This window comes from Vulpes lagopus, chromosome 21 (genome assembly GCF_018345385.1).
Source record: "Vulpes lagopus strain Blue_001 chromosome 21, ASM1834538v1, whole genome shotgun sequence".
NCBI lineage: Eukaryota > Metazoa > Chordata > Mammalia > Carnivora > Canidae > Vulpes > Vulpes lagopus.
The window spans coordinates 40,773,584-40,796,996 of record NC_054844.1 but is presented as its reverse complement, the minus strand read 5'-3'; the positions used below and the strand labels follow the sequence as shown (position 1 = coordinate 40,796,996).

The following is a 23,413-nucleotide window of genomic DNA, read 5'->3' as shown; positions in this document are numbered from 1 at the left end:
CCAGTCACTAGCTAGCCTTGCAAGCAGGGTGAGGGAGCTTTAGAAGATGCGTCCTCAACATTTCCTGAGCTCTCACTCCGTGCCAGACACTGTGCTGAACACCTGGATCTCGTTTATATATTTTTTCAAATAATTTTTGGCGTCTACTTCCAATTGTCTATATACTTATTTCTTCAAGTCTAGAACTAGTATCCGTTTATTCTTTTGCTTCCCTGATTTCATTTATTTTGTGAGGTTAAGCATGATTAGCCATCCCTTTTTGTAGGCGATGCCGTGAAGCTTAGAGGTTAAATAACTTGCCGAAGTCCACCTAGCTAACTGAGCAGTAGACCTAGGACTGGAACCTGCGCAGTCTGGCTGCAGAGCCCGTGTCGCTAACCACCGTGCTAGAGGAGCTGGCCCCAGGAGGAGCAGGGCAGAAACAGGGAGAGTGGTCCCAGTTCCCTCCACCATGGGGAGTAGGGCAGCAGGACAGCTGTCTGACCCCAGAAGGCCTGGGCTTGCTGGCAGCGACTGACTTAGCTCTTGGCCGCATCACGTCCCCTTCTTGAATCTCTGTGTTCTTTCTGGAGCCTAGAAAACGGACAGGCCTCCCTCCCCCAGGGCAAACATAGATACCATGTCAGTGGTGTTGGCCCTGCTGACCCAAAGGGTAGTGGGAAGTGGTGGTGGGGGGTGTTGGGATAACCAGGAAGGGAGGTAGGGCGCCCGCCCAACCCCAGGCCCACCAGGAGGAAGAGTGGGGGAACCAGGGCTCGGTGACTTGGAAGCTAAGCGTCGTATCCGAGAGGCTGTTAATTCCTTTTGGGGACTCAGACAAAAGCAGGCCAGCTGTGTTCTGACACACTCGGTTTGGCCCAGCTCGAGTCCTAGGCCTGCACGTGGGCTCCCCCTCATGTCGTTTCTCCCCCAAGGTGTGTTGGGAGCAGCAGCTGCGGCCAGGAGGCCCAGGACCCCCGGCCGCCCCACCCCCAGCACTGGATGCCCTATCCCCGTTCCTTCGAAAGAAGGCCCAGATCCTGGAGGTGCTAAGAGCCCTGGAAGAGACCGACCCCTTGCTTCTTTGCTCGCCTGCCACCCCCTGGCGGCCTCCAGGCGAGGGGCCCGGCTCCCCAGAGCCCATCAACGGCGAGCTGTGTGGCCCACCTCAGCCGGAACCGTCATCCTGGGCCCCCTACCTACTACTAGGCCCTGGGGGCCTGGGAGGCCTGCTACACTGGGAACGCCTTTTGGGGGGCCCAGGGGAGGAAGAGGGTGCTGGGCGGCCCTGGGGCCCTAGTAGGGGCTCCTCCCAGACCCAAGGCACTGGCTCTGGGCCACCCTGTGCCCCAGGCAGCAGCTCCTCCTCCTCCTCCGATGAGGCAGGTGACCCCAATGAGGCACCCAGCCCTGACACCCTGCTTGGGGCCCTGGCCCGCAAACAGTTGAACCTGGGCCAGCTCCTTGAGGACACAGAGTCTTACTTACAGGCCTTCTTGGCCGGGGCTGCAGCAGGCCCACTCAGCGGGGACCAAGCGGGTCCCGGGCAGCCATCTTCCCCAGACCAGGGGCCCCCGCAGCTGTCCAAGTCCAAAGGCCTCCCCAAGTCAGCTTGGGGCGGGGGTATCCCAGAGGCCCAGAGGCCGGGCTTTGGTGCTACCTCAGAGGGCCAGGGGCCCCTCCCCTTCCTCAGCATGTTCGTGGGTGCGGGTGATGCCCCCCTGGGCTCGCGGCCTGGCCACCCCTACTCCTCATCTCAGGTGAAAAGCAAGCTCCAAATTGGCCCCCCTTCTCCTGGGGAAGGCCAGGGACCCCTACTGCCCTCTCCAGCCAGAGGTCTCAAGTTTCTAAAGCTGCCTCCAGCTTCGGAGAAGGTCCCCAGCCCAGGAGGCCCCCAGCTCAGCCCCCAGCTTCCCCGGAACTCCCGAATTCCCTGTCGAAACAGTGGTTCTGATGGCAGCCCGTCCCCACTGCTGGCTCGCAGGGGTCTGGGTGGAGGAGAGCTGTCCCCGGACGGAGCACAGGGCCTACCCACCAGCCCCTCACCCTGCTCCACAGCCCTGGACTCCGCGCAACTCAGACCTCCCCAGCCAGCCTTGTCCGCCACGCTGTCCCCGGGACCCGTGGCATCTCCCTGCTACGAGAACATCCTGGACCTTTCCCGGAGCACCTATAGGGGGCCTTCCCCAGAGCCACCTCCATCCCCACTGCAGGTACCCACCTACCCACAATTAACTCTGGAGGTGCCACGGGCCCCTGAGGTCCTCAGAAGTCCCGGAGCTCCCCCCAGCCCCTGCCTCCCGGAATCCTGCTCCTATGTGAGTGCCCAGGAGAAGAGTTTGGACAAAGCAGGCCCGGAGTCTCCCCATCCTGGCCGCAGGACCCCCAGCAGTTCATCCAAGAAGCCCAGCCAGGGGGCAGGGCGGCGACCTGGGGATCCTGGCTCTACCCCTCTGCGGGACAGACTGGCAGCCCTGGGGAAACTGAAGACCGGCCCCGAGGGGCCAGAGAAAAATGGAGTGCCAGCCAGGCCTGGCACCGAGAAGGCCCGGGGAGCAGGGAGGTCGGGGGAGAGCACTGGAGAAGTGGCACCCCCCGCCCCCAGGCCTCCCGAAGGGCCAGAAGCCAAGGGGACCCCACGGGGGGCAGTGGCCTTAGGCACAAGCAGCCTGAAGCAGCAAGAACCTGGGCTCCTGGGAGACCCCGGGGCCCGCGTCTACTCCTCTCACTCCATGGGGGCCCGGGTGGACCTGGAGCCTGTCTCCCCGAGGAGCTGCCTCACCAAAGTGGAGCTGGCCAAGAGCCGGCTGGCAGGGGCCCTGTGCCCCCAGGTACCCCGCACCCCTGCCAAAGTGCCAACCTCAGCCCCCAGCCTCGGCAAGCCCAATAAGAGCCCCCATGGCAGCCCTACAAAGCTACCGTCCAAGTCACCCACCAAGGTGGTGCCCCGGCCTGTGGCCCCACCGACCACTAAGGAGCCCCCGAAGCCTGACAAGGGGAAGGGCCCCCCATGGGCAGACTGTGGCGGCCCTGCGGCCCAGCCTCCGTCCCCCGCACCTGGCCCTGCCGACCCAAGCCAAGGCCCCGAGGGGCGGGCCCCACACTCAGCCATCGAGGAGAAGGTGATGAAGGGCATCGAGGAGAACGTGCTGCGGCTGCAGGGCCAGGAGCGGGCGCCAGGCACCGAGGTCAAGCACCGCAACACCAGCAGCATCGCCAGCTGGTTCGGCCTTAAGAAGAGCAAGCTGCCCGCGCTCAACCGCCGCACAGAGACCACCAAGAGCAAGGAAGGGGCCAGCGGGGGCTCCCCACTCCGGAAGGAGGTCAAGATGGAAGCCCGGAAGCTGGAGGCTGAGAGCCTCAACATCTCCAAGTTGATGGCCAAAGCAGAAGACCTCCGCCGGGCACTGGAGGAGGAGAAGGCCTATCTGAGCAGCCGGGCCCGGCCACGGCCCGGAGGACCGGCACCGGGGCCAAGTGCAGGGCTGGGGCAGGTGCAGGGCCAGCTGGCTGGCATGTACCAGGGCGCGGACACCTTCATGCAGCAGCTGCTCAACAGGTGAGGGCCCGGGACCAGTCAGCCAGCCAGGTCAGCGGGTGCTCGGGAGTCGGGGGGCCCTTTCCCTCCATGGGCACACCCGGGTCTGGGCCTGCTTATCCCGAGAGCCAAGAGGCTAGGAGGTCAAGGAAAGTGCCACCAAAGCATCTGGAGTTTCGTGGCCGGGCCCCAAGGAAAGATGGGGCTTTGAATAGGAAGCCGGGGGTCTGGGCGCCAGCTCGCCTCCTCTCTGGCCGTCTGACATTGCATGTGCTGACACCCAGTTTCTCATTTAAGGAGAATTAACAGGCCACATTTTCCTAAATTGTCTCCAGCATCAGATGAGGCCGTAGTTCAGGGAACACTAGTTCCTAACCGTGGGCTGATAAAGGTCTTACTCTGGGATTTCCTATCTATAGAGCAAGGAGGTGCCCATTGCTGCCTGCCACAGACTCAGCAGTGGAAATGGGGTTCAGAGAAGGGGCCATCCCATCTTGGGGTTGCTCCGTCTGAGCCAGATGAAGCACAATGTCCCTAGGGGTTGGGTACTGGGTGGGGTGTGGCTTGGACAGCAAGGGCGCTCGAGTTCAGCTGGGGCAGGTGGGGTGTGTCACGTGTGGACCAGGAGGTGATGCATCTGCCGTCTGCTAGCAGATGGTGTCGAGAAGTCTCTAGGCTTGACCCTGTGTAGCTTTGAGGAACTTGTCCCATCTCCCTGCCCCTGCCATTTCTCTGAGGTTTTCCCTAGGTCTCTGCCTTTTCCCAGCATCAGGAGGACTTGATGGGGGGGCAGCCACCAGGGATAGGTCCCCTACCCCGGGGGGCAGTGGGTATTGTACTAGGCCCAGCAGCATTGGAGGGAGTGAGGTCAGAAAGTCTGGGTGGACCCAGGCCTCCCCTCACCTTCGTGTGCACTGCTGCCTGTAGGGTGGATGGCAAGGAGCTGCCGCCCAAGAACTGGCGGGAGCCCAAACCCGAGTATGGCGATTTCCAGCCAGTGTCCTCCGACCCCAAGAACCCCTGGCCAGCCTGTGGGCCTCGAAACGGCCTGGTGGGGCCTCTTCAGGGCTGTGGAAAACCTCCTGGAAAGGTAGGTATTGGCTGCTAGGTATTGGGCCCAGCTCTGGGGCCCGGCCAGGTCTTGCACCCCTGAAGGGTTCCCCTGCCCTGGGTTGTGGAAGCTGCCAGGTGCACCACGGTCTCTGGGGCCCGGTGGGCTGCAGGCTCTCAGACCCATAATGTCCTCATGGCAGAGCTTGGGGAGGGGTACAGGTGGGGGGCGAAAGGAATGGGTTCTGAGGTCTCCTGTACCCCCACGCAGCCCAACAGCGAGCCGGGAAGGCGGGAAGAGATGCCCTCAGAGGACAGCCTGGCTGAGCCAGTGCCCACCTCACACTTCACAGGTCAGCAGGGTCAGGGACCCAGGATGGAACCTGCCCCTTGCCCCCTGCCCACTTTACCCTTTTCCCATCACCGAAGCAGGTACCAGGCCCTGAGTGCCCTCTTGGTGCCAAGCACCAGGTGGGCACTGGGGCTGCACAGAACTAAATCCCTCCCTGCCCTTGGGCACCTGGCCCGAGTCTGGGGGAGTTGGGGGAGGAGTGGGGGGGGATGACAGCCTGCTGGGCCAGGAGGGGCAGGAAGCTCTAGGGAGGCAGAGGGGCTGAACCTGCAGCCTCCCAGTCCTTGACTTACCATCCCCTCCCCCAGCCTGTGGCTCCTTGACTCGCACCCTGGACAGTGGCATTGGGACCTTTCCGCCCCCAGACCACGGCAGCAATGGGACCCCCAGCAAGAATCTTCCCAAGACCAAGCCCCCCCGGCTGGACCCCGGCCCCGGAGTGCCCCCAGCTCGGCCCCCGCCCCTTACCAAAGTCCCCCGGCGCGCCCACACGCTGGAGCGGGAGGTGCCGGGCCTGGAGGAGCTGCTGGTGGGCGGGCGGCACCCCAGCTTGCCGGCCTTCCCCGCGCTGCTCGCCGCGCCCCCGGGCCACCGGGGCCATCAGGCCTGCCCCGACGGTGAGTGTCTGCGCAGGGGGGCGGGCGGCCCGGGAGCCCCACGCGCCACCTCCCGCCTTCCCTTGTCCCCACGCAGATCCCTGTGAAGACCCGGGCCCTCCCGCCCCCGTCCAGCTGGCTAAGAACTGGACCTTCCCCAACGCCAGGGCAGCCGGCAGCTCCGCCGACCCTTTCCTCTGCCCGGCGCGACAGCTGGAGGGGCTGCCCAGGACCCCCATGGTGAGGACGGCCACTGCCCGGGTGGGGGGGGCGGGCCCGGAGGGCAGGAGGGAGGACTGGGGCTCCCCCTCCACCCCCACCCCCCGCCAGGGAGCAGCGGCCTCCTGAGCTCCCCCCCTTCCCCCCCAGGCCCTGCAGCCTCCTGAGCTCCCCCTTCCCCCCCAAGGCCCTGGGGCCTCCTGAGCTCCCCCTCCCCCCTCCCCCCAGGCCCTGCAGCCTCCTGAGCTCCCCCCTCCCCCCCCAGGCCCTGGGGCCTCCTGAGCTCCCCCTCCCCCCTCCCCCCAGGCCCTGCGGCCTCCTGAGCTCCCCCCTCCCCCCCCAGGCCCTGTGGCCTCCCGAGCTCCCCCTTCCCCCCCAGGCCCTGGGGCCTCCTGAGCTCCCCCCTCCCCCCCAGGCCCTGCAGCCTCCTGAGCTCCCCCTTCCCCGCCCAGGCCCTGCCCGTGGATCGCAAGCGGAGCCTGGAGCCCACCAGCCGCCCGGCCCCGCCGCCCCAGGGCCCCGCCTTCGGGGGCAGCCGCACGCCCAGCACTTCGGACGTGGGCGAGGACGGGCGAGGGGCCAGCGGGGGTCCCCCGGGCCTGGAGACCTCCGAGTCTCTGAGCGACTCCCTCTACGACTCGCTGTCGTCCTGCGGGAGTCAGGGCTGAGGCTGGGCAGGGACCCGCCCGGCTGTGCCGTCCGAGGTGCTGGGCTCCGCCCTCCAGCTGTGCCAGCTGTGCCAGCTCCGCCCGCCCCCCCGGGGCGCTGGAGTGGGGGCGAAGGGCCGCGCTGCCTTCTCTCCCTGTCTGCCCTGGCCCCCCGCCGTCTGGATGGTGCTGCCCTCCCCCGCCCCGCGTCTTTGGGGTCCGTCTGTCTGTCTTTTTGTTGTTTTTTTATATTAAAGCGCCTGGACGAGTCCCCACCCACCCCCATCCCCGCACTGCGGTTAATTTATCTGTCCTTAAGAACTCGGCTGCTCTGCTTCCAGCCTCTGCTTCTGCCCTCTTCCTAATAAAATGTGGAGGCCCCTCCCTGGCCTGGACTCCCGTTTTTTTTTTTGTTTTTTTTTTGTTTTCTGGGGGGAGGACTCGGGGATGGACAGGTGGGTGGAGGCTGCATGGGCACCAGGGCCAGGGACCCCAGGACCTTAGACTTTGCCTTAGGTGCCCTTGTGAGGCAGCCCCACCTTAAAAGGTAACTGGGTGGGGGTCGGGGAGGTGGGGCTGCTCAGGCCTGGAATGGCACCCGGGGTTGGGGATGCCCCTTGGGTAGGGCGGAAGGCCGGCAGCCTGGGGGGAAGGTGGCCCTGGGCGTGCACTCCAACTCCTGTACACACTGGGCGGGGAGGGGGCCAGTAGGATGTGCAAAGCAAGCTTTGGGGGCTGACATGTAGATAAAGTAGCCTCCTGTTGCCACCTTCTTAGCCCTCCTCAGACATTGGGCTTTCCCCCCAGATCTTTTTGCCCCTATTTCTACCTCAGATCTCAACCAGAAGTTCCTCCCGTGCTCTGAAATTCTTAATTCAGGAAAGAGAGGCCAAGAATGAGGCTGTGCGGAAGGGTCTAGGCTTCTAGGAGTTATTTTGTCCTCCCCACACGGCACAAAAAGGCCATGGGGTGGCTGTGGCCTAAGCCCTCGGATTTCCCATTGGGCGTGGAGCTGTGCATTACCTGAAGGTAAACCAGGGTGCAGCCAGACCATCATACGCTGGCGGGCCAGGTTGGGTCTGGGAAGGCTTCCTTCCTGCCCAGGTTGCCAGATGTGGGGTGACTTGTCTAGAATGCCCACCTGACCTAGCACTTAGCCTCTCCCCACGACGTATAATCTGAAGGCCCCCTGGGCAGCATGTACTCGACACCCCTGGCCTTGGGGATGGGATTCTGGACAGTTCATCACGGGGATGGGAGGCCCTATGGTGAGCATGGTCTGCGTTGGCACCACAGGCTTGCAGAGCTGAGGTCGGGGTGCCTGGCAGGGAGTAGAGCTGGGCCCATTCACACGTCGGTGATACCACTGGCCGCCTTCCTTGCTCTGGGCAGCCTAAGGAAGGTGGGGGTCAGGAGGGGGTCAGGGCTTCCCTTTATACTAGCGCCTTGCAGTGGGGTCTCCAGCTGGAATGCTCCAGAGAGCCATAGAAGAACTGCCCCCTTAAAATAAATCTCTACTGCGCCCCCAGCCTCCCGATCCCTAATGCCCACCAGAGCCTCCTCTCAGGGATGAGGACGTCAAGGCTTGGAAACATTCAATGGTTTCCTAAGGCCGAGAAGTGACGGAGCCTGACGAGAGTGATTCCTTTTCGAGTGTGTAGCTTTGTTTTGTTCTGGAAGGACATTAATCGCCTCCCTCCTTTTTGGCCTGCGGATCACTCCTGATGGGCAGGGCTTGAGAGCACTAGACTGGAAGTCAAGAGTCTTAGCCATTGAGTCTGGTTTTGCGGGAAAGGTGCATCCTTTCTCTGGGCCTTGGTTTTCCTTATCAATGGAGGGAAGATTGGGAGGTTGCACCGGACCACTTTTGTCCTTAGCTCTCTTCTTCCTTCAGGCTGGCTCTCTCTCTCCCACCAATTTCCCTTGGTTGCATGTCGTGGAAGAAATTGAAAAGACTTAGAGAAGGGTCACACCAGATATCTTGGTTTCCTTTAAATGTCCGAATCCCATTTTCGCACCTCCGTCTTCCCCTCCCAGGTGCTATCCCACTGTCCCTTCCGCTCTCATGGGCTCAAGTATGATATGATATTGCCAAACTGCTAACCTGCCTCCTGCCACAAGGGCGATTCCCAAGGCTAAGTCCTCCTCACTTTTTATTTCTGGGGTTTCAAGAGCCTTTCTCTGCTGGAACCTTGATGTATTACCTCATTTCCTTGCTAGCACAGAATTGTTCGCCTGCAGGATATTTACCCTATGTCCTTTCCGGGAAAAGAGTTTGGCGAGGTCGCTTTGACTCTGGACTCCACCTCTGGCAAGCTGAGACTGAATGGTCCATCGTGTTTCTGTCACCAGGGTCCGGTTCTGTTCTGCAGGGTTTGCAAATGCAAAGTGTCGGGGTGCCTGGATTGCTTGGCGGTTAAGCATCAGCCTTTGGCTCAGGTCGTGATCCCTGGGTCCTGGGATCGAGTCCCACATTGGGCTCCCGGCATGGAGTCTGCTTCTCCCTCTGCCTGTGTCTCTGCCTCTCTCTCTCTCTCTCTCTCATAAATAAAATATTTTTTTAAAAAATGCAGTGTCACCTTGGGCCCTGGGGCAATGTGGGCCAGCAGCATCAGCCACACCTGGTTCCTTGGGGCTTGCCCTGCCCTACGGACTGCTGGAGCAGGTAGGCGGCTCTCATTCCTAAATCCGCTCCCCCACCCCCGCCTGTGTCCTGCTAAGGGGTCGTGGGCCCAGATGAGCCCTCTCACAGCCCACAGAACTGTGTGCACCCTCCATCTGAAGTAATTCTGTGAAGGGGGGACATGCCAGTGAGTTCAAGACACTCCTGGGGAGCTAGTTTCTCCTTGTACTTGAAGGAAGGGTTTGACTAAGAGACTATTTGATCTTCCCTATGCCAGAATGCTTCACATCTCAAGTTTGCAACATCTGCTTGCAGCATTAAGGTGACCTCACTATTTTCCCATGAACAATGGGTGACGTTTGCCTCACCATCGTGTACGACCCCTTCTGCTGAACTTTCCAAACAAAGCAAGGCAAAACTGCCAGCCCCCGCCCCCCCTTAACCCCTCTAAATGGCATCAAGGCATCAGCAAAAGACTGAGAAGGTTTCAGGTTCCACATCACTGGACACCCTGCCTTTTACAGGAAATGTCCTAAAATATTAACGGGTTTTCTCTGGGTTGCCAAGAGTTTTTATTGCTAGATTTTCTACAAATAGTATGTTTTGTTTTCTTTATCAAAAAAAGGTTTTAAGAAAGAAACAGTCATGCTCTGCAGCTAACTCTAGATATACACACCCATTCTTTAATCCTGTGTGTGAGTTAATTCAAACATATATATTTTTTAAAGACACATGAATTTGAAGTAAATACAGGTGAGCATTTCTCTGATCTTGGGACGGGAATGAACATTTAAAAATCTTTATAATCGGGACATCTGGGTGGCTCAGCGGCTAAGCCTCAGACTTCGGTTCAGGGTGTGATCTCGGGATCCGGGATCGAGTCCCACATCAGGCTTCTTGCACGAAGCCTGCTTCTCCCTCTGCCTGTGTCTCTGCCTCTCTCTGTGTGTCTCTCATGAGTAAATAAATAAAATATTTTTTAAATTAAAAAAATAAAATCTTTATAATTATTAAAGACATACAAATTATAAAAGTGCATTTTTTTCTTTAAAATCTTCAAAAAGGGATCCCTGGGTGGCGCAGCGGTTTGGCGCCTGCCTTTGGCCCAGGGCGCGATCCTGGGGACCCGGGATCGAATCCCACGTCGGGCTCCCGGTGCATGGAGCCTGCTTCTCCCTCTGCCTGTGTCTCTGCCTGTGTCTCTAGCTCTGTCTCTCCTTCTATCTCTCAAGAATAAATAAATTAAAAAAAATAAATAAATAAAATAAAATCTTCAAAAAAACACGTATTTTCTCTTTTTTAAAAAAAGTAATTGAAAATGAATAGGAAGACGCATCTTTTTTGTACTCCAGCTCCCACCCTCACTCTGCAGACATAGCCCAAGTTGATCGGTAACCTTTGCAAATCATGTTTTAAATGCACGCACAGAGCATGTTTATGTTGACCTTTTACTAAACTATGAGATTATTCCACAGTTCCCAACCAATCTACTTCTTGTAACATTTTTTAAAAAGATTTTATTTATTCATGAGAGACACAGAGAGAGGCAGAGACACAGGCAGAGGGAGAAGCAGGCTCCCTGTGGGGAGCCCGATGTGGGACTTGATGCCAGGACCCTGGGATCACACCCTGAGCCAAAGGCAGATGCTCAACTGCTGAGCCACCCAGGTGCCCCTCTTTTAGCATTTAACAATATATCTTGGAGATCTTTCCAAAGCCTATGAATTTCCATTACCATATGTGGTCTTCCATTGTATGGATGTGCCATGTTAATTTGTGTTGCCATGACAAATAATGCTGCAGTGAACATAGCATATGTGTGTCTGGCCACTTGTGTATTTTCACAAGATAAATTTTTACCAATGGAATTGCTAGGTCACAGCATATGCTTAATTTAAATATTTTATAGATATTAACAAATTGCATTTCACTAACACTGTATAAGTGGGACTATCTTCTACATCATTTGGTATTTTTTTAAGATTTTATATATTTATTTGAGAGAGACAGCATGAGTGGGGGGAGGGGCAGGGGGGAGAAGGAGAAGCAGACTCCCCTCTGAGATCATAACCTGAGCCAAAGGCAGATGCTTGACCGACTGAGCCACCCAGGTGCCCCTACATCATTCAGTATTATTAAACTTTTATTCTCAGCCAACTTGGTCAGTAAGTGACCATGTAGAGTCTTGTGGCCCAATGCTAGGGACTTTGACTTTTACTCAGAGTGAAATGGGGAGTCAACAGAGAGTGATAAAGAATAAACTGGAGAGTATGGAAGCGGACCAGTAAGGGGGCCTCTTGGGTAACTCCAATGACAGATGGTGGTGACCTGTTCCAGGGTAGGGGTACAGTAGACAATAAAATTTGCTAATGTAATTGATGTGAAGAAAATGAAGAGCCAAGGGTAACTCCAGGGGTTTTGGAGCAATTGGTAGGGAGAAGTTGCCATTAACCGATAAGGGGGAGAGTAAATAGAGCAGACTTGGGGGAGGGAAGATCAGGAGTTAAGTGTTGGCCATGTTAAATTTGAGATGGCTATTGGACAACATCCAATGGAAAATGTGGAGTAAGCAATTGGTTATAGAAGTCCACAGTTTAGAAAAGAAGCCTAAGCTAGAGATATAAATTAGTAAGTCATCAACATATGGATGTTATTTAAAGCCAGGGGACTGAATAAACTCAACAAAGCAGTAAGAAGAGGAAAGGTCTGAGTCCAGAATCAAGGGATCCCTCATTTCTTCAGAGGTCAGAGGAAATGAGGAGAGATCACAGAGGAGACTGAAAAAAAAAAAAAAAATACCAACAGGATGTGGGGGCCTGGAATATAAATACAGAAAATGTTTCAAGAAAGATTAATCAGTGTCAAATTCTGCTGATGTGTCTGTCAAGATAAGGATTGAAAATTGTTTCTTCAACTTAGCAATACAGTAGTCACTGGTGACCTTAGCGAGAACATCAGTGGTAACGAAAGCTGTTTGAAGTGGTTTAAGAAAAAAGGGGAAAGAAAGGATTGGAGTGTAGATGACTCTTCTAAGAAGTAGTGGAGTAGAGAACAGGAGGGGAGAGTGGGGTCAAGAAATGCAATCTTTACTATTTTTTTAAGTCTTATTTTGAAACTATTTCAAACTTACATAACTGTTTCATGAACAGTACAAAACCTTTCTTCTCCTAGCCTGCTGAAAGCTGCCAACTTGATGTTCCATCACCCAATACCTGACTATAGATTTTCTACAAATAAGAGCATTCTCTTATAAAGCCCCATACCATCACCAAAATCAGGAATAACATATAATGACAATCCAGTCCCTGGAACCACATCCAAGTTTTACCAGTTGTCCAAATAATGTCATTTATAGCCAGTTCAAAAGTCACACCTTGGGCAGCCCCGGTGGTGCAGCGGTTTAGTGCCGCCTGCAGCCCAGAGCGTGATCCTGGAGACCCGAGATCGAGTCCTGCATTGGGCTCCTGCATGGGGCCTGCTCCTCCCTCTGCCTGTGTCTCTGCCTCTCTCTCGCTCTCTCTAAATGAATAAATAAATAAAATTTAAAAAAAAAGTCGCACCTTGCTTTTAGACATTTCTTTAGTGTCCTTCAAACTGGAGCAATTCTTCAATCTGTCCTTGACTTTTTCTTTTTTTTCTTTTTTTCTTTTTTTTAAGAAAGGGAGGTGAGGGAGGGGCAGAGGGCAGAGGAGAGAGGGAATCCCAAGCAGGCTCCACTCCCAGCAGGGAGCCTGACATGGGGTTCAATCTCACAACCCTGAAATCATGACCTGAGCAGACATCAAGATTTGGATGCTTAATCGACTGAGCTACCCAGGTGCCCCCAAACTGTCCTTGACTTTTGAGACCTTGACATTTTTTAACTTTACAGGCCATAATTGCCATTTACCTCATTACTAAGGATGTTCATTTTCATTACTTAAGTTGATGTTTACTGGACTTCATTATGCATTATAATTGCAAAATTATAATTTTCCCTTTATAATTAATAAGAACATGGGGGGTACTTTGAAACTGTGTAAATGTTTCATTTTCTTTTTTTTTAATGTTTCATTTTCATCAAACTTTCTACTTACTCATTTGCTTATATGACTTCCCATTTTATTCAATGGTTTGTAATCTATTACTATCATGATTTACTTTGGTGCTCAAATTGTCCATGATTTGGCCAGTAGGAGGCCCTTCAAGTTGGCTTCCATCTCTTTGACAAACCTCCATCATTCTTTGAGGATGTACTTTCTGGCATGACATGCTCAAAGTTCATCTTGGACTTTCCTTAAACCCAACCCTGGAATCAGCCATTTCTCCAAAGAGCCCTTTACTGGGGTTTGATATTTAGAAACCAAGATCTGGAGGCTGGGTATGCTCATTGCTATTGGAGAGTTGCTCCTCCTAGGCCCTAAGAGAGGATTTCTTTTTTCTTTTTTTTTTTTAAGATTTTATTTATTTATTCCTGAGAGATGGAGAAACAGAGGCAGAGACATAGGCAGAGGGAGAAGCAGGCTTCCTGCAGGGAGCCCAATGTGGGACTAGATCTCAGGACCGTGGGATCACGCCCTGAGCCAAAGGCAGATGCTCAACCACTGAGCCATCCAGGTGTCCACCTAAGAGAGGATTTCTTAGGACATCCTAATCTAATTTCTTTTTTAAAGATATTTATTTATTTATTCATGATAGAAAGAGAGAGAGAGAGAGAGTGAGTGAGAAGCAGAGATACAGGCAGAGGGAGAAGCAGGCTCCATGCAGGGAGCCTGATATGGGACTCGATCCCAGAACTCCAGGATCACGCCCCGGGCCAAAGGCAGGCGCTGAACCGCTGAGCCACCCAGGGATCCCCTAATCTAATTTCTTAAGAAATTAAGGCATTTTCTCATACTTATGGGGGGGAAAGGTAAAATAGAGAAAATTTGATGATTCCAGGAGAGAGAAAAGGGAACTGTTGGGCTCCAGGGCATGTGTGGCCCTAAGCAGAATCTACAGGTACAGGAGTGAGGCAGGCACAAGGCAATTGAGTGTCTGCTTATAGAAGTACTCTTGTGATTGCTTTATTTCAAGGAAATAATCAAAGTCATTAGCTAAGAGGAAGGATGGGAAAACAAGGTGTTGGAGATTTGAGAAGAGGGGAGATAATATGAGTAGTCATCTAGAAGATCAAGAGTGTACATACACTAGGGAATGTATTGAGCTCCCAAGTAGCATGAAGCATCCACTTGAGGTGATTAGGAGTTTAAAGTGAGACTTATTTTTTTAAAGTTTTATTTATTTATTTTAGAGAGAGTGTGAACACAGTGGGGAGGGGCACAGAGAGAGAGAGGAAGAGTGTCCCAAGCAGACTCCATGCTGAGTGCAGAGTCCAACCCAGGCCGGATCCCACCACCCCAAGATCACCACCCAAGCAGAAACCAAGAGTCAAACACTCAACTGACTGTGCCTCCCAGGTACCCCTTAGAGTGAGACTTTTTAAAAAAACATTTTATTTATTTATTCATGAGAGACACACTGAGAGAGGCAGAGACCCAGGCAGAGGGAGAAGCAGGCTCCCTGTGAGGAGCCCAATGCGGGACTCGATCCCAAGACTAGGATCATGACCTGAGCCAAAGGCAGATGCTCAACCACTGTGCCACCCAGGCGTCCCTAAAGTGAGACTTATTAACACAAACGTGTTGGGGTTTTTCTCCTGCCATGTTAAGTACAGAATAGGCTAGCCAGGGCTGACAATTTATGAAATGACTACCATAGAGGAGAGAGAAGCTGTGGGCTTTCCATTGGTTAAAGAGGGAAGAGAGAATGATAAAGGAGAGAGGCATGGTGGGGTAGAGGGGGATGATCAGTGACCTGTAGGTCATGGTGGGATCAAAGGAACATTGGAAATAGGGTACTAGAGGGAATGAGTTGGGAAGAAATGAGGTGGTGATTGGTGGGTGGGATGCATGGGATTGAATTTATAGGAGGTATTATGGGTTAAATTGTGCCATCCTGTACCTCAGAACATGACCTTATTTGGAAATGGAGGCCTTACAGAGGTAATCCAGTTCAAACAAGTCATGTGGATGGGCCCTAATCCAGTATGACCAGTGTCAAAAAGCAGAAAATAAGGCATAAGGACAGATAGGGACACAGGGAGAGACCATGTGAAGATGCAGGCAGAGATTATGGTGATGTGTCTACAGGCCAAGGAATGCCAAATGACGATTGTCAGCAAACCACCAGAAGTTAGGGAAGAGGTCTGAAGGGAACAGATGCTCCCTCATGGTCTCCAAGAAGGAACCAACCCAGCCAACACCTTGATCTCGGACTTGCAGCCTCCAGAAACGTGAGGCAATAACATTCTGTTGTTCAAACTGCCCAGTGGGTGGTGCTTTGTTACAGCAGCTCTGGGACACTAATAGAGAGGGATTGCAGTTGTCGGTGATGACAAGGACCAGGAATGACCATGGGAGTGAGTGGTTCAGACAGGGTAAAGGGCAAGGTCACTGGAAGAGAAGAGATCATGGAACTGTCCGTGTGGATGTTGGAATCTCTGAGAATGTGGACAGGATTAGCATCAGAAGGAATGCATGGGGCAGGAGCTAAAGCCTTCCAGAAATGAGAAGTAACCCAGGGATTGGTAGGTGAGCGGAAAGGGGAGGTAGAGTGAGCAGTACCGTATGTCAACAGGAGATTTAAAGCTGAGGGACTTTAGGGAAGAAGAAGGGCCTGAAAGTAGAGCTGAAGGGTGGCGGCTGCACACCTTCTGGGCTGGTGACACACGAGCTGAGGGAAAGAAGCAGCGTCCTCAGGAAGAGGCAGGAAGGGAGGGGTGCTCTTCACAGAGACTGTGTCCAGAGGGAGCTTGCAGATGAGGAGCAGCGACTCCGGAGGGTCCGCTGGAGGCGTTTCAGGAGATGGGAGCAGAGTAGGGAACATGCAGGGCTGTGAGGATCAGAGGGGGGTGATGGGGGGTGAGGGGCCATCACACGTCGGTGGGAAACTACACAATATTGTGGTCGTGTTTATCCACTCACCCCAATCAGTGGGACCCCTTTGGGCCTTTAGACTTCCACAGCACGTGGATGGGGAGCGTGGTGAAGGTGTGGAACGGCCACTGCCGACAGAGCGGAGGGACCGAGCTGAGGACAAGTCAAGGCTTTCCGAATGGGCCTGGAGCCGGCAGAGGCTGAAGTGGCAGCACTCCAGGGGCCGTGGAGCTCTCTGGTTGCTGTTTCTTGTCTTACCGGGTGAGACAAGAGGCCTGGCGCTAAGTCTGGAGAAGGAAGATGATGGGATTAGTGCAAGGGCCGGTTTGCTGATGAGGGAGTCCGAGGTGGCCGGTGTGGCCAACCACCAGGGGCTCCCGCTTGAACGATGCTGATAACCCCTGGGAGCAGACACCAGGTAGGCTGTGCCAGGCCTGTTCTAAGTGCTCACCCGTAGGGACTCGGTTTCCACCCCACACTCTTTCAGGCCTGCGTGTGGTCATCCCCACTTCAGTGTGAGGGCGTGAGGCTCAGAGCGCTCAAGTAACTAGGCCAAGGCCGAAGCCTCCAGGGTGCGCATTTGAGAGCAGGTCAGGGAGGCAGGGGCTGCTGGGAGGAGCAGGGGTGAAGGGGCAGGGCTGCGGGTGGGTGCCAGCACAGCGGAGGGGAGAAGCAGGGGAAGTGGGGGCCGGATCCATGTGTGGCTGCGGCCTGAGAGCGGAAGGGTGGACTTTCACATCCGGGGCCACTGGCCGAAATGAGGCAGAAGGGAAGTCACTGCAGGGAACCGGGGAGCTGGAGGGTGAAGGGTCATCCACAGGACAGTGAAGTACCCGAGGTGACATGGGTGTGCAGGGAGGGACAACTGGAGACAGAGCTCTGATGAAGGCAGGGAGGGCCTCGCGGTAGAGTGAAGGGCAGGGAAGAGTCTGGGCAGTAGGGCCACCCAGGGGGACCCAAGGTGGCAAAAGCCAGCAGGAAATCTAGCTTCCGTCACCCACTCATGTAGAAGCCCACAGGCTAGGAGCATCCAAGGAGTCATTTTTCCCTAATTTAAATTTACCACATCTTTTCTTTGCGATTCTTGATACAAAAAAAATCATTTCCAATAGAACAGCTGGAAAATGTGTGGCCACCAGGGGGTGCAACGGCAGCAGCACCCATCTGAGAGGTTTGCGGGCCTCAACTGTCACCCAGTGGAGAGAAGGGGGAATGCAGGGTGCCCTCCCAGGGTTACCCGACTAGAGATTATGAATGTGGGCACTTGGACCTCCCCGCTCACTCCTTCCTCATCCACCCACGCCGTTGTTTAGACAACAAACATTTGTTGGACACTCGGTGGGTGTGAAGCACCCAGCTAGACTCCGGGGGCCCAGAGGCGAATGTGATGACAGGTCCCTTCCCTCGGGACTCAGTGCTAGTGGTTGGTGCCAAACAGTCCGTGGCTGATCCCAGGGGAACGTGGCTAGTGCTGTGATGGGGGGCACCCCTGCGCTCCCGAGGCCACCGAAGGGGCTCTAGGCCAGTCTTCCTAGATGAGGTGCTAGCAAGACCTAGACCAGCAGGGTGGCGGTGACTGAGTCACACCCAGAGGGTTGGGTAAGAGCTCTAGGCCGAAAAATTGAAATGCCGGGGTGCCTGGGTGGCTCAGTCGGTGAAGCGTCTGCCTTGAACTCAGATCATGATTCCGGGGGGTCTTGGGATCGAACCCTGCATGAGGTTCCCTGCTCAGTGGGGAGCCTGCTTCTCCCTCTCCCCCTGCTTGTGCTCTCACTCTCTGTCAAATAGATCAATACAATCGAAAGAAAGAAAGAAAGAAAGAAAGAAAGAAAGAAAGAAAGAAAGAAAGAAAGAAATTTAAATTCCAAAGCCTCGCAGTGAGGGACCAAATGGAACATTCTATAGCATAAAGATGAGTTCATAATGGCTGGAGCATTGAAAAATGAGAGGACAGAGGTAAGCTGTATAAAGGGGGAGTTTGGATTCTAGCCTGATAGCAAAAATGTGCTATTGAAAAATTCAGAGTTGGACACCTGGGTGGCTCAGAGGTTGAACATCTGCCTTCGGCTCAGGGCGTGATCCGGGGGTCCTGGGATTGAGACCCGCATCAGCTCCCCACAGGGAGCCTGCTTCTCCCTCTGCCTGTGTCTCTGCCTCTTTCTGTGAGTCTCTCATGAATAAATGAATAAAATCTTAAAAAAAAAAACAACCAGAAGTTCAGTGTTTACTATCAGGAAGATCCATCTAGGGATCCCTGGGTGGTGCAGCGGTTTGGCGCCTGCCTTTGGCCCAGGGCGCGATCCTGGAGACCCGGGATCGAATCCCACGTCGGGCTCCCGGTGCATGGAGCCTGCTTCTCCCTCTGCCTGTGTCTCTGCCTCTCTCTCTCTCTCTCTCTCTGTGACTATCATAAATAAATAAAGATTTTTAAAAAATGTTTTAAAAAAAAAATAAAAGGAAGATCCATCTAGAAATAGTGTGCAATGTGGACTGGAGAGACCCAAGGCGAGGGGCTGAGGCCAGTAAGGAGGCTGGAGCACTAGCCCAGGCAAGATTCAGTAGGGCCCAAACCTAGGCAGCACGTGTTGTGTTAGAGAGCAAGGGACTAGGTTTCCATATGCTCCTTAAATATGAGGTTCCTGGGGATCCCTGGGTGGCTCAGCGGTTTAACGTCTGCCTTTGGCCCAGGGCATGATCCTGGAGTCCCGGGAACAAGTCCCACGTCAGGCTCCCTGCATGGAGCCTGCTTCTCCCTCTGCCTGTGTCTCTGCCTCTCTCTGTGTCTCTCATGAATAAATAAATAAAAATCTTTAAAAAAAATACGAGTTTCCTGGGGTTCTGTTGGGCTCAATCATTCTTCATAAAATAATGCCTTGAGATCCATCCAGGTGGCTGTATATAGCTATGGCTTAGTCCATTTTACTGCAGAGGAGCATTCCATTGTCTGGATGGACCACAGTTAGTTTATCCATTTGCCTGTTGAAGAATATTTGGATTGTTCCAGATTTTGGTTATTACCAATAATGCTTCTCCAAACATTCATGTACAAGATTTTGTTTGAACACACATTTTTACTTTTCTAGGATAAACTGTGCAATTGCTGGGTTGGATGGTACTTAATTTTATATGAAACTGCCAAATTGTTTTCCAGGAGTTGTACCATTTTACTTTACCACTGGCAAAGTATGAGGGCTCTAGTTGCTCCACATTTTTACCAGTAGTTGGTATTATCACGATTTTTTAAAAAAAATTTAGTCAATTCTAGTAGGTATATTTCATTGTTGCTTTAGTTCTTATTTGCCTAATATCTAATTATATTTAACATTGTTTCATGTGTTTATTGCCATTTGTATATCTTCTTTGGTGAAGTGTCTGTCCAAAGGGCTGACTCACTCTTAAGGTTTTAAAATGTGCCAAATCATCAGGGAAATACAAATCAAAACCACAATGAGATGCTACTTCACACCACAACCAGAATGGATAAAATGAACAAGTCAGGAAATGACAGATGTTGGCGAGGATGCAGAGAAAGGGGAACCCTCTTACTCTGCTGGTGGGAATGCAAGCTGGTGCAGCCACTCTGGAGGTTGCAGTATGGAGATTCCTCAAAAAGTTGAAAATAGAGCTACCCCATGACCCAGCAATTGCACTACTAGGGATTTACCCCAAAGATACAAATGTAGTGATCCAAAGGGGCACCTGCACCCCAATGATTATTATAGCAGCAATGTCCACAATAGTCAAACCATGGAGAGAGCCCAGATGTCCATTGACAGATGAATGGATAAAGAAGATGTGGTGTATATGTATGTACACACACACACACACACACACACACACACACACACCATGGACTACTACTCAGCCATCAAAAAAAGTGAAATCTTACCATTTGCAACGACCTGGATGATCTAGAGGGTATTATGCTAAGCAAAATAAGTCAATCAGAGAAAGACAGTTATCATATGACCTCACTCATGTGGAATTTAAAAAACAAAACAGAAGATCATGGGGGAAGGGAGGGGAAAACAAATAAGATAAAATCAGAGAGGGAGAGAAATCATAAGAGACTCTTAATCATAGTAAACAAACTGAAGGTTGCTGGAGGGGAGGGGGGCGGGGGGACAGAGTGACACAGGGTGATGAACGTTATGGAGGGCACGTGATATAATGAGCACTGGGTGTTATGTAAGACTGATGAATCACTGAACTCTACCTCTGAAACCAGTAATACATTATATTTTAACTGAGTTGAAATAAAAATTTAAAAAATAAAAAATAAGATAAAATAAGATGTATCAAATCATCCACATCTCTATCTCCAGCTTCCCTCCTGAACTTCAGATTGGGATGCAAATGCCTGTTGACAGCTTCATGAAAGTCCCTCACCACTGTACTCTCAATATGTCCAAAGCCAAAACCACCATCCCACGGGAGTCCTGGGCCGCCCCAGTGGAAGCGCTAACACTTAGAGGGTTTACTATGTGCTCAATACTGTTCTAAGTGCTTCATGTATTTTAATTAACTTAATCCTTTAGGTAGTACTGGGTTGTTGTTGTTGTTGTTGACTTTTTATTTATTTGAGGGGTTGGGGAGAAGCAGAGGGAGAGGGAAAATGAGCATAGAGATGCTGAGTAACTCGTCCAAGCTTGCACAGCTGGCAAGCGTCCAGTAGGTCTATCCAGATCCCAGAGTCACCCTTGATTCTCCTTTCTCACCTCCCCAGGTCTGTTCAATCATTAAGGCCTAAACATTTGCTTTCTGAATATTTTGCTTCCATCATCTTTTCTACAACCCTTATAACTACTGCTCTATTGCAGCCATCTTTTCTCTTGTGAAGACTACCGTAAGTACCTTTTTTTCATAATGTTTTATTTTTAATAATGTTTTATTATAGCAAATTTCAACAATACAAAAAGTAGACAAGAGGACTATGAGTATGTCCATTGCTACAACCAGTATAAACTCATGACCATTCACTTCATCTATACCGCCCCCTGCCTGCTGCCACCTAACTGCATTATTTTGAAGCAAATCTCAGCATCTTAATGCATCTGTAAATACTTCAGTATGCTCTGAAACAACACTCAAATAACAATCACAATAACATTCTTCACTTATGCATTAAATATTCTTTATTTTTTAAAGATTTATTTGTTTGTTTGTTTATTTATTTATTATTTATGATAGACATAGAGAGAGAGAGAGGCAGAGACACAGGAGGGAGAAGCAGGCTCCATGCCGGGAGCCCAATGCGGGACTCGATCCCAGGACTCCAGGATCGCGCCCTGGGCCAAAGGGAGGCGCTAAACTGCTGAGCCACTCAGGGATCCCCTAAATATTCTTTAAATCATCAACTAATCACTATTTGTATGTTATCCACTGCTGTGTAATTTAGTGGTTTAAAACAATAATAAACACTTATTGTTGCTCATAGTTTTTTAAGATTTTATTTATTTATTCATGAGAGACAGCGAGAGAGAGAGAGAGAGAGAGGCAGAGACATAGGCAGAGGAAGAAGCAAGCTCCCTACGAGGAACCCGATGTGGGACTCCATCCCAAGATCCCAAGATCCCGGGATCACAGCCTGAGCTGAAGGCAGCTGCTCAACCACTGAGCCACTCAGGCATCTCCTGTTGCTCATACTTTCTATGGGTTGGAAACCTGAGAGCAGATGATCTAGCTGGTTCTGGATCGGAGTCTCATGAGATGCCAGTCACCTGCAAGTCCGACAGGTACTGGAGGATCTGCTTTCCATGCGGCTCATCGACACTGGCTGGCAAGTGGGTGCTGGCTGTTGGCAAGGGGCTCCAGTCCTCTCCACAAGGGTTCTCCACACGGCAGCTTGAATGGCCCTAGAACCTTGCCTGGCTTCCCCCAGGGCAAGCGAACCAGGGATCCAAGGAGGAAGCTCCAAGACCTTTCATGACCCATGTGTGGGTCACACACATGCCAGCCCGCCTTATTGTGAGAGGGTGTAAATACCAGGAGGCTAGGATTTTAGAGGGTCGTCCTAGAGAATGGTTAACCACAGGTTCAAATTATCCCAGTTGTCTCCATTGATAGCTGGCTTATTTGTTTTTTTTGTTTGTTTGTTTGTTTGTTTTTGATAGCTGGCTTATTTGAATCAGGATCCATGCTTGCATTTTGTTGATATGGCTCTTAATATCTAGGTTCCTTTCTTTTGTTTTTTCATTTTGTCATTTGTCTTTTTTTTTTTTTTTTAAGAATCCAGATTGTCTTTAGTTTTACATTTACTGGTTTTTGCTGCTTGCATCCTCATGATGTCATTTGAACACAGTCCTCAGATTCATGTCTTTCCTGTAAACTGGTACTTAGATCTAGAACTTAATATGATTTGGACTTTTTTTTTCTTTTGCAAGAAAGTATTGTTGACTTCCAGCAGGGGGCACATGACGTCAGGTTGTCTCTTAGGATATTGTGACTGTTGTCATTACCTTGCTTCATTATTTCATTAGAGGTTTACAAAATAGGAACAAATTAACCCTATAATTCCATCATCTATTAGCTGGAATTTTTTTTTGTTTTTATTGAAGTTTAATTTGCCAACATATAGTGTAACACCCAGTGCTCCTCCCATCAAGTGCCCTCCTCAGTGCCCGTCACCCAGTTACCCCACCCCTCCCACCCACCAGCTAGAATATTCCTACAAACTTCCACTTACTTTTTGATTACCCTGAAGTACTGTTAATACAGGAAAGATAAATGCTTGTTTCCTTCCCTTTGTTAACAAGTACTAGCACCCTTCAAAGTGACCAATAAAATACTGACCTTACAGATTTAAAACATTTTTCATTGCATCATACTTGTAATTCCTGTTGATGCTCAAATGATCCCATCTTCAGCCAGGAGCCTGCGTCCTTATGAGTTACACCATTCTTGACAGCTTGTTGACTTTCTGCCATAAATAACATCATGTTCCAGGTTCATCTAGCATATCTACACACACCTCTCGGCACCATTTCCCAATGGAGCTCTGGTTCTTTTTAGCGGCAAATGAGAAAGGCCACAATCTGGATGTTAGAGTGTCTCTGCCTTTCAGGGGCATCCTTCCTGGTCCATCCTCCAGTCATCTGAGATGTAAAAATGCAAATATGACCATTCCCTCACTCAAAGTCCTGCCCCGGGCTCGGTTGCCCTCAGGACAAAGCCAGTTACTAAGCACGGACAAGCCTGGTCCTGTTACTTTTTCCCTATTTCCCACTCCCTCCTACTTCCTGCCGCTCTCCTTAAACTTTATTTTTTATTTTTTTTTAAATTTTTTATTTATTTATGATAGTCACAGAGAGAGAGAGAGGCAGAGACACAGGCAGAGGGAGAAGCAGGCTCCATGCACCGGGAGCCTGATGTGGGATTCGATCCCGGGTCTCCAGGATCGCGCCCTGGGCCAAAGGCAGGTGCTAAACCGCTGCGCCACCCAGGGATCCCTCTC

At 52.1% G+C, this 23,413-nt stretch overlaps 1 protein-coding gene across 8 annotated transcripts in view; it reads left to right on the top strand.

Annotated features, from left to right (window-relative positions):
• Window positions 1–6,765, top strand: part of NCKAP5L (NCK associated protein 5 like) — a 29,723-nt gene extending 22,958 nt beyond the window's left edge. For 7 of the 8 annotated variants that reach the window (XM_041735963.1, XM_041735959.1, XM_041735965.1 and 4 more), the window contains 6 exons: window positions 915–3,538; window positions 4,445–4,607; window positions 4,839–4,920; window positions 5,228–5,536; window positions 5,613–5,755; window positions 6,187–6,765. In XM_041735963.1, coding sequence (XP_041591897.1) covers window positions 915–3,538; window positions 4,445–4,607; window positions 4,839–4,920; window positions 5,228–5,536; window positions 5,613–5,755; window positions 6,187–6,402 — 3,537 coding nt within the window. In that variant the 3' untranslated portion in view covers window positions 6,403–6,765. The remainder of the gene's footprint in view (window positions 1–914; window positions 3,539–4,444; window positions 4,608–4,838; window positions 4,921–5,227; window positions 5,537–5,612; window positions 5,756–6,186) is intronic. The other variant, XM_041735966.1, reaches the window with a different exon arrangement.
• The last annotated feature ends 16,648 nt before the right edge of the window (window positions 6,766–23,413 follow it).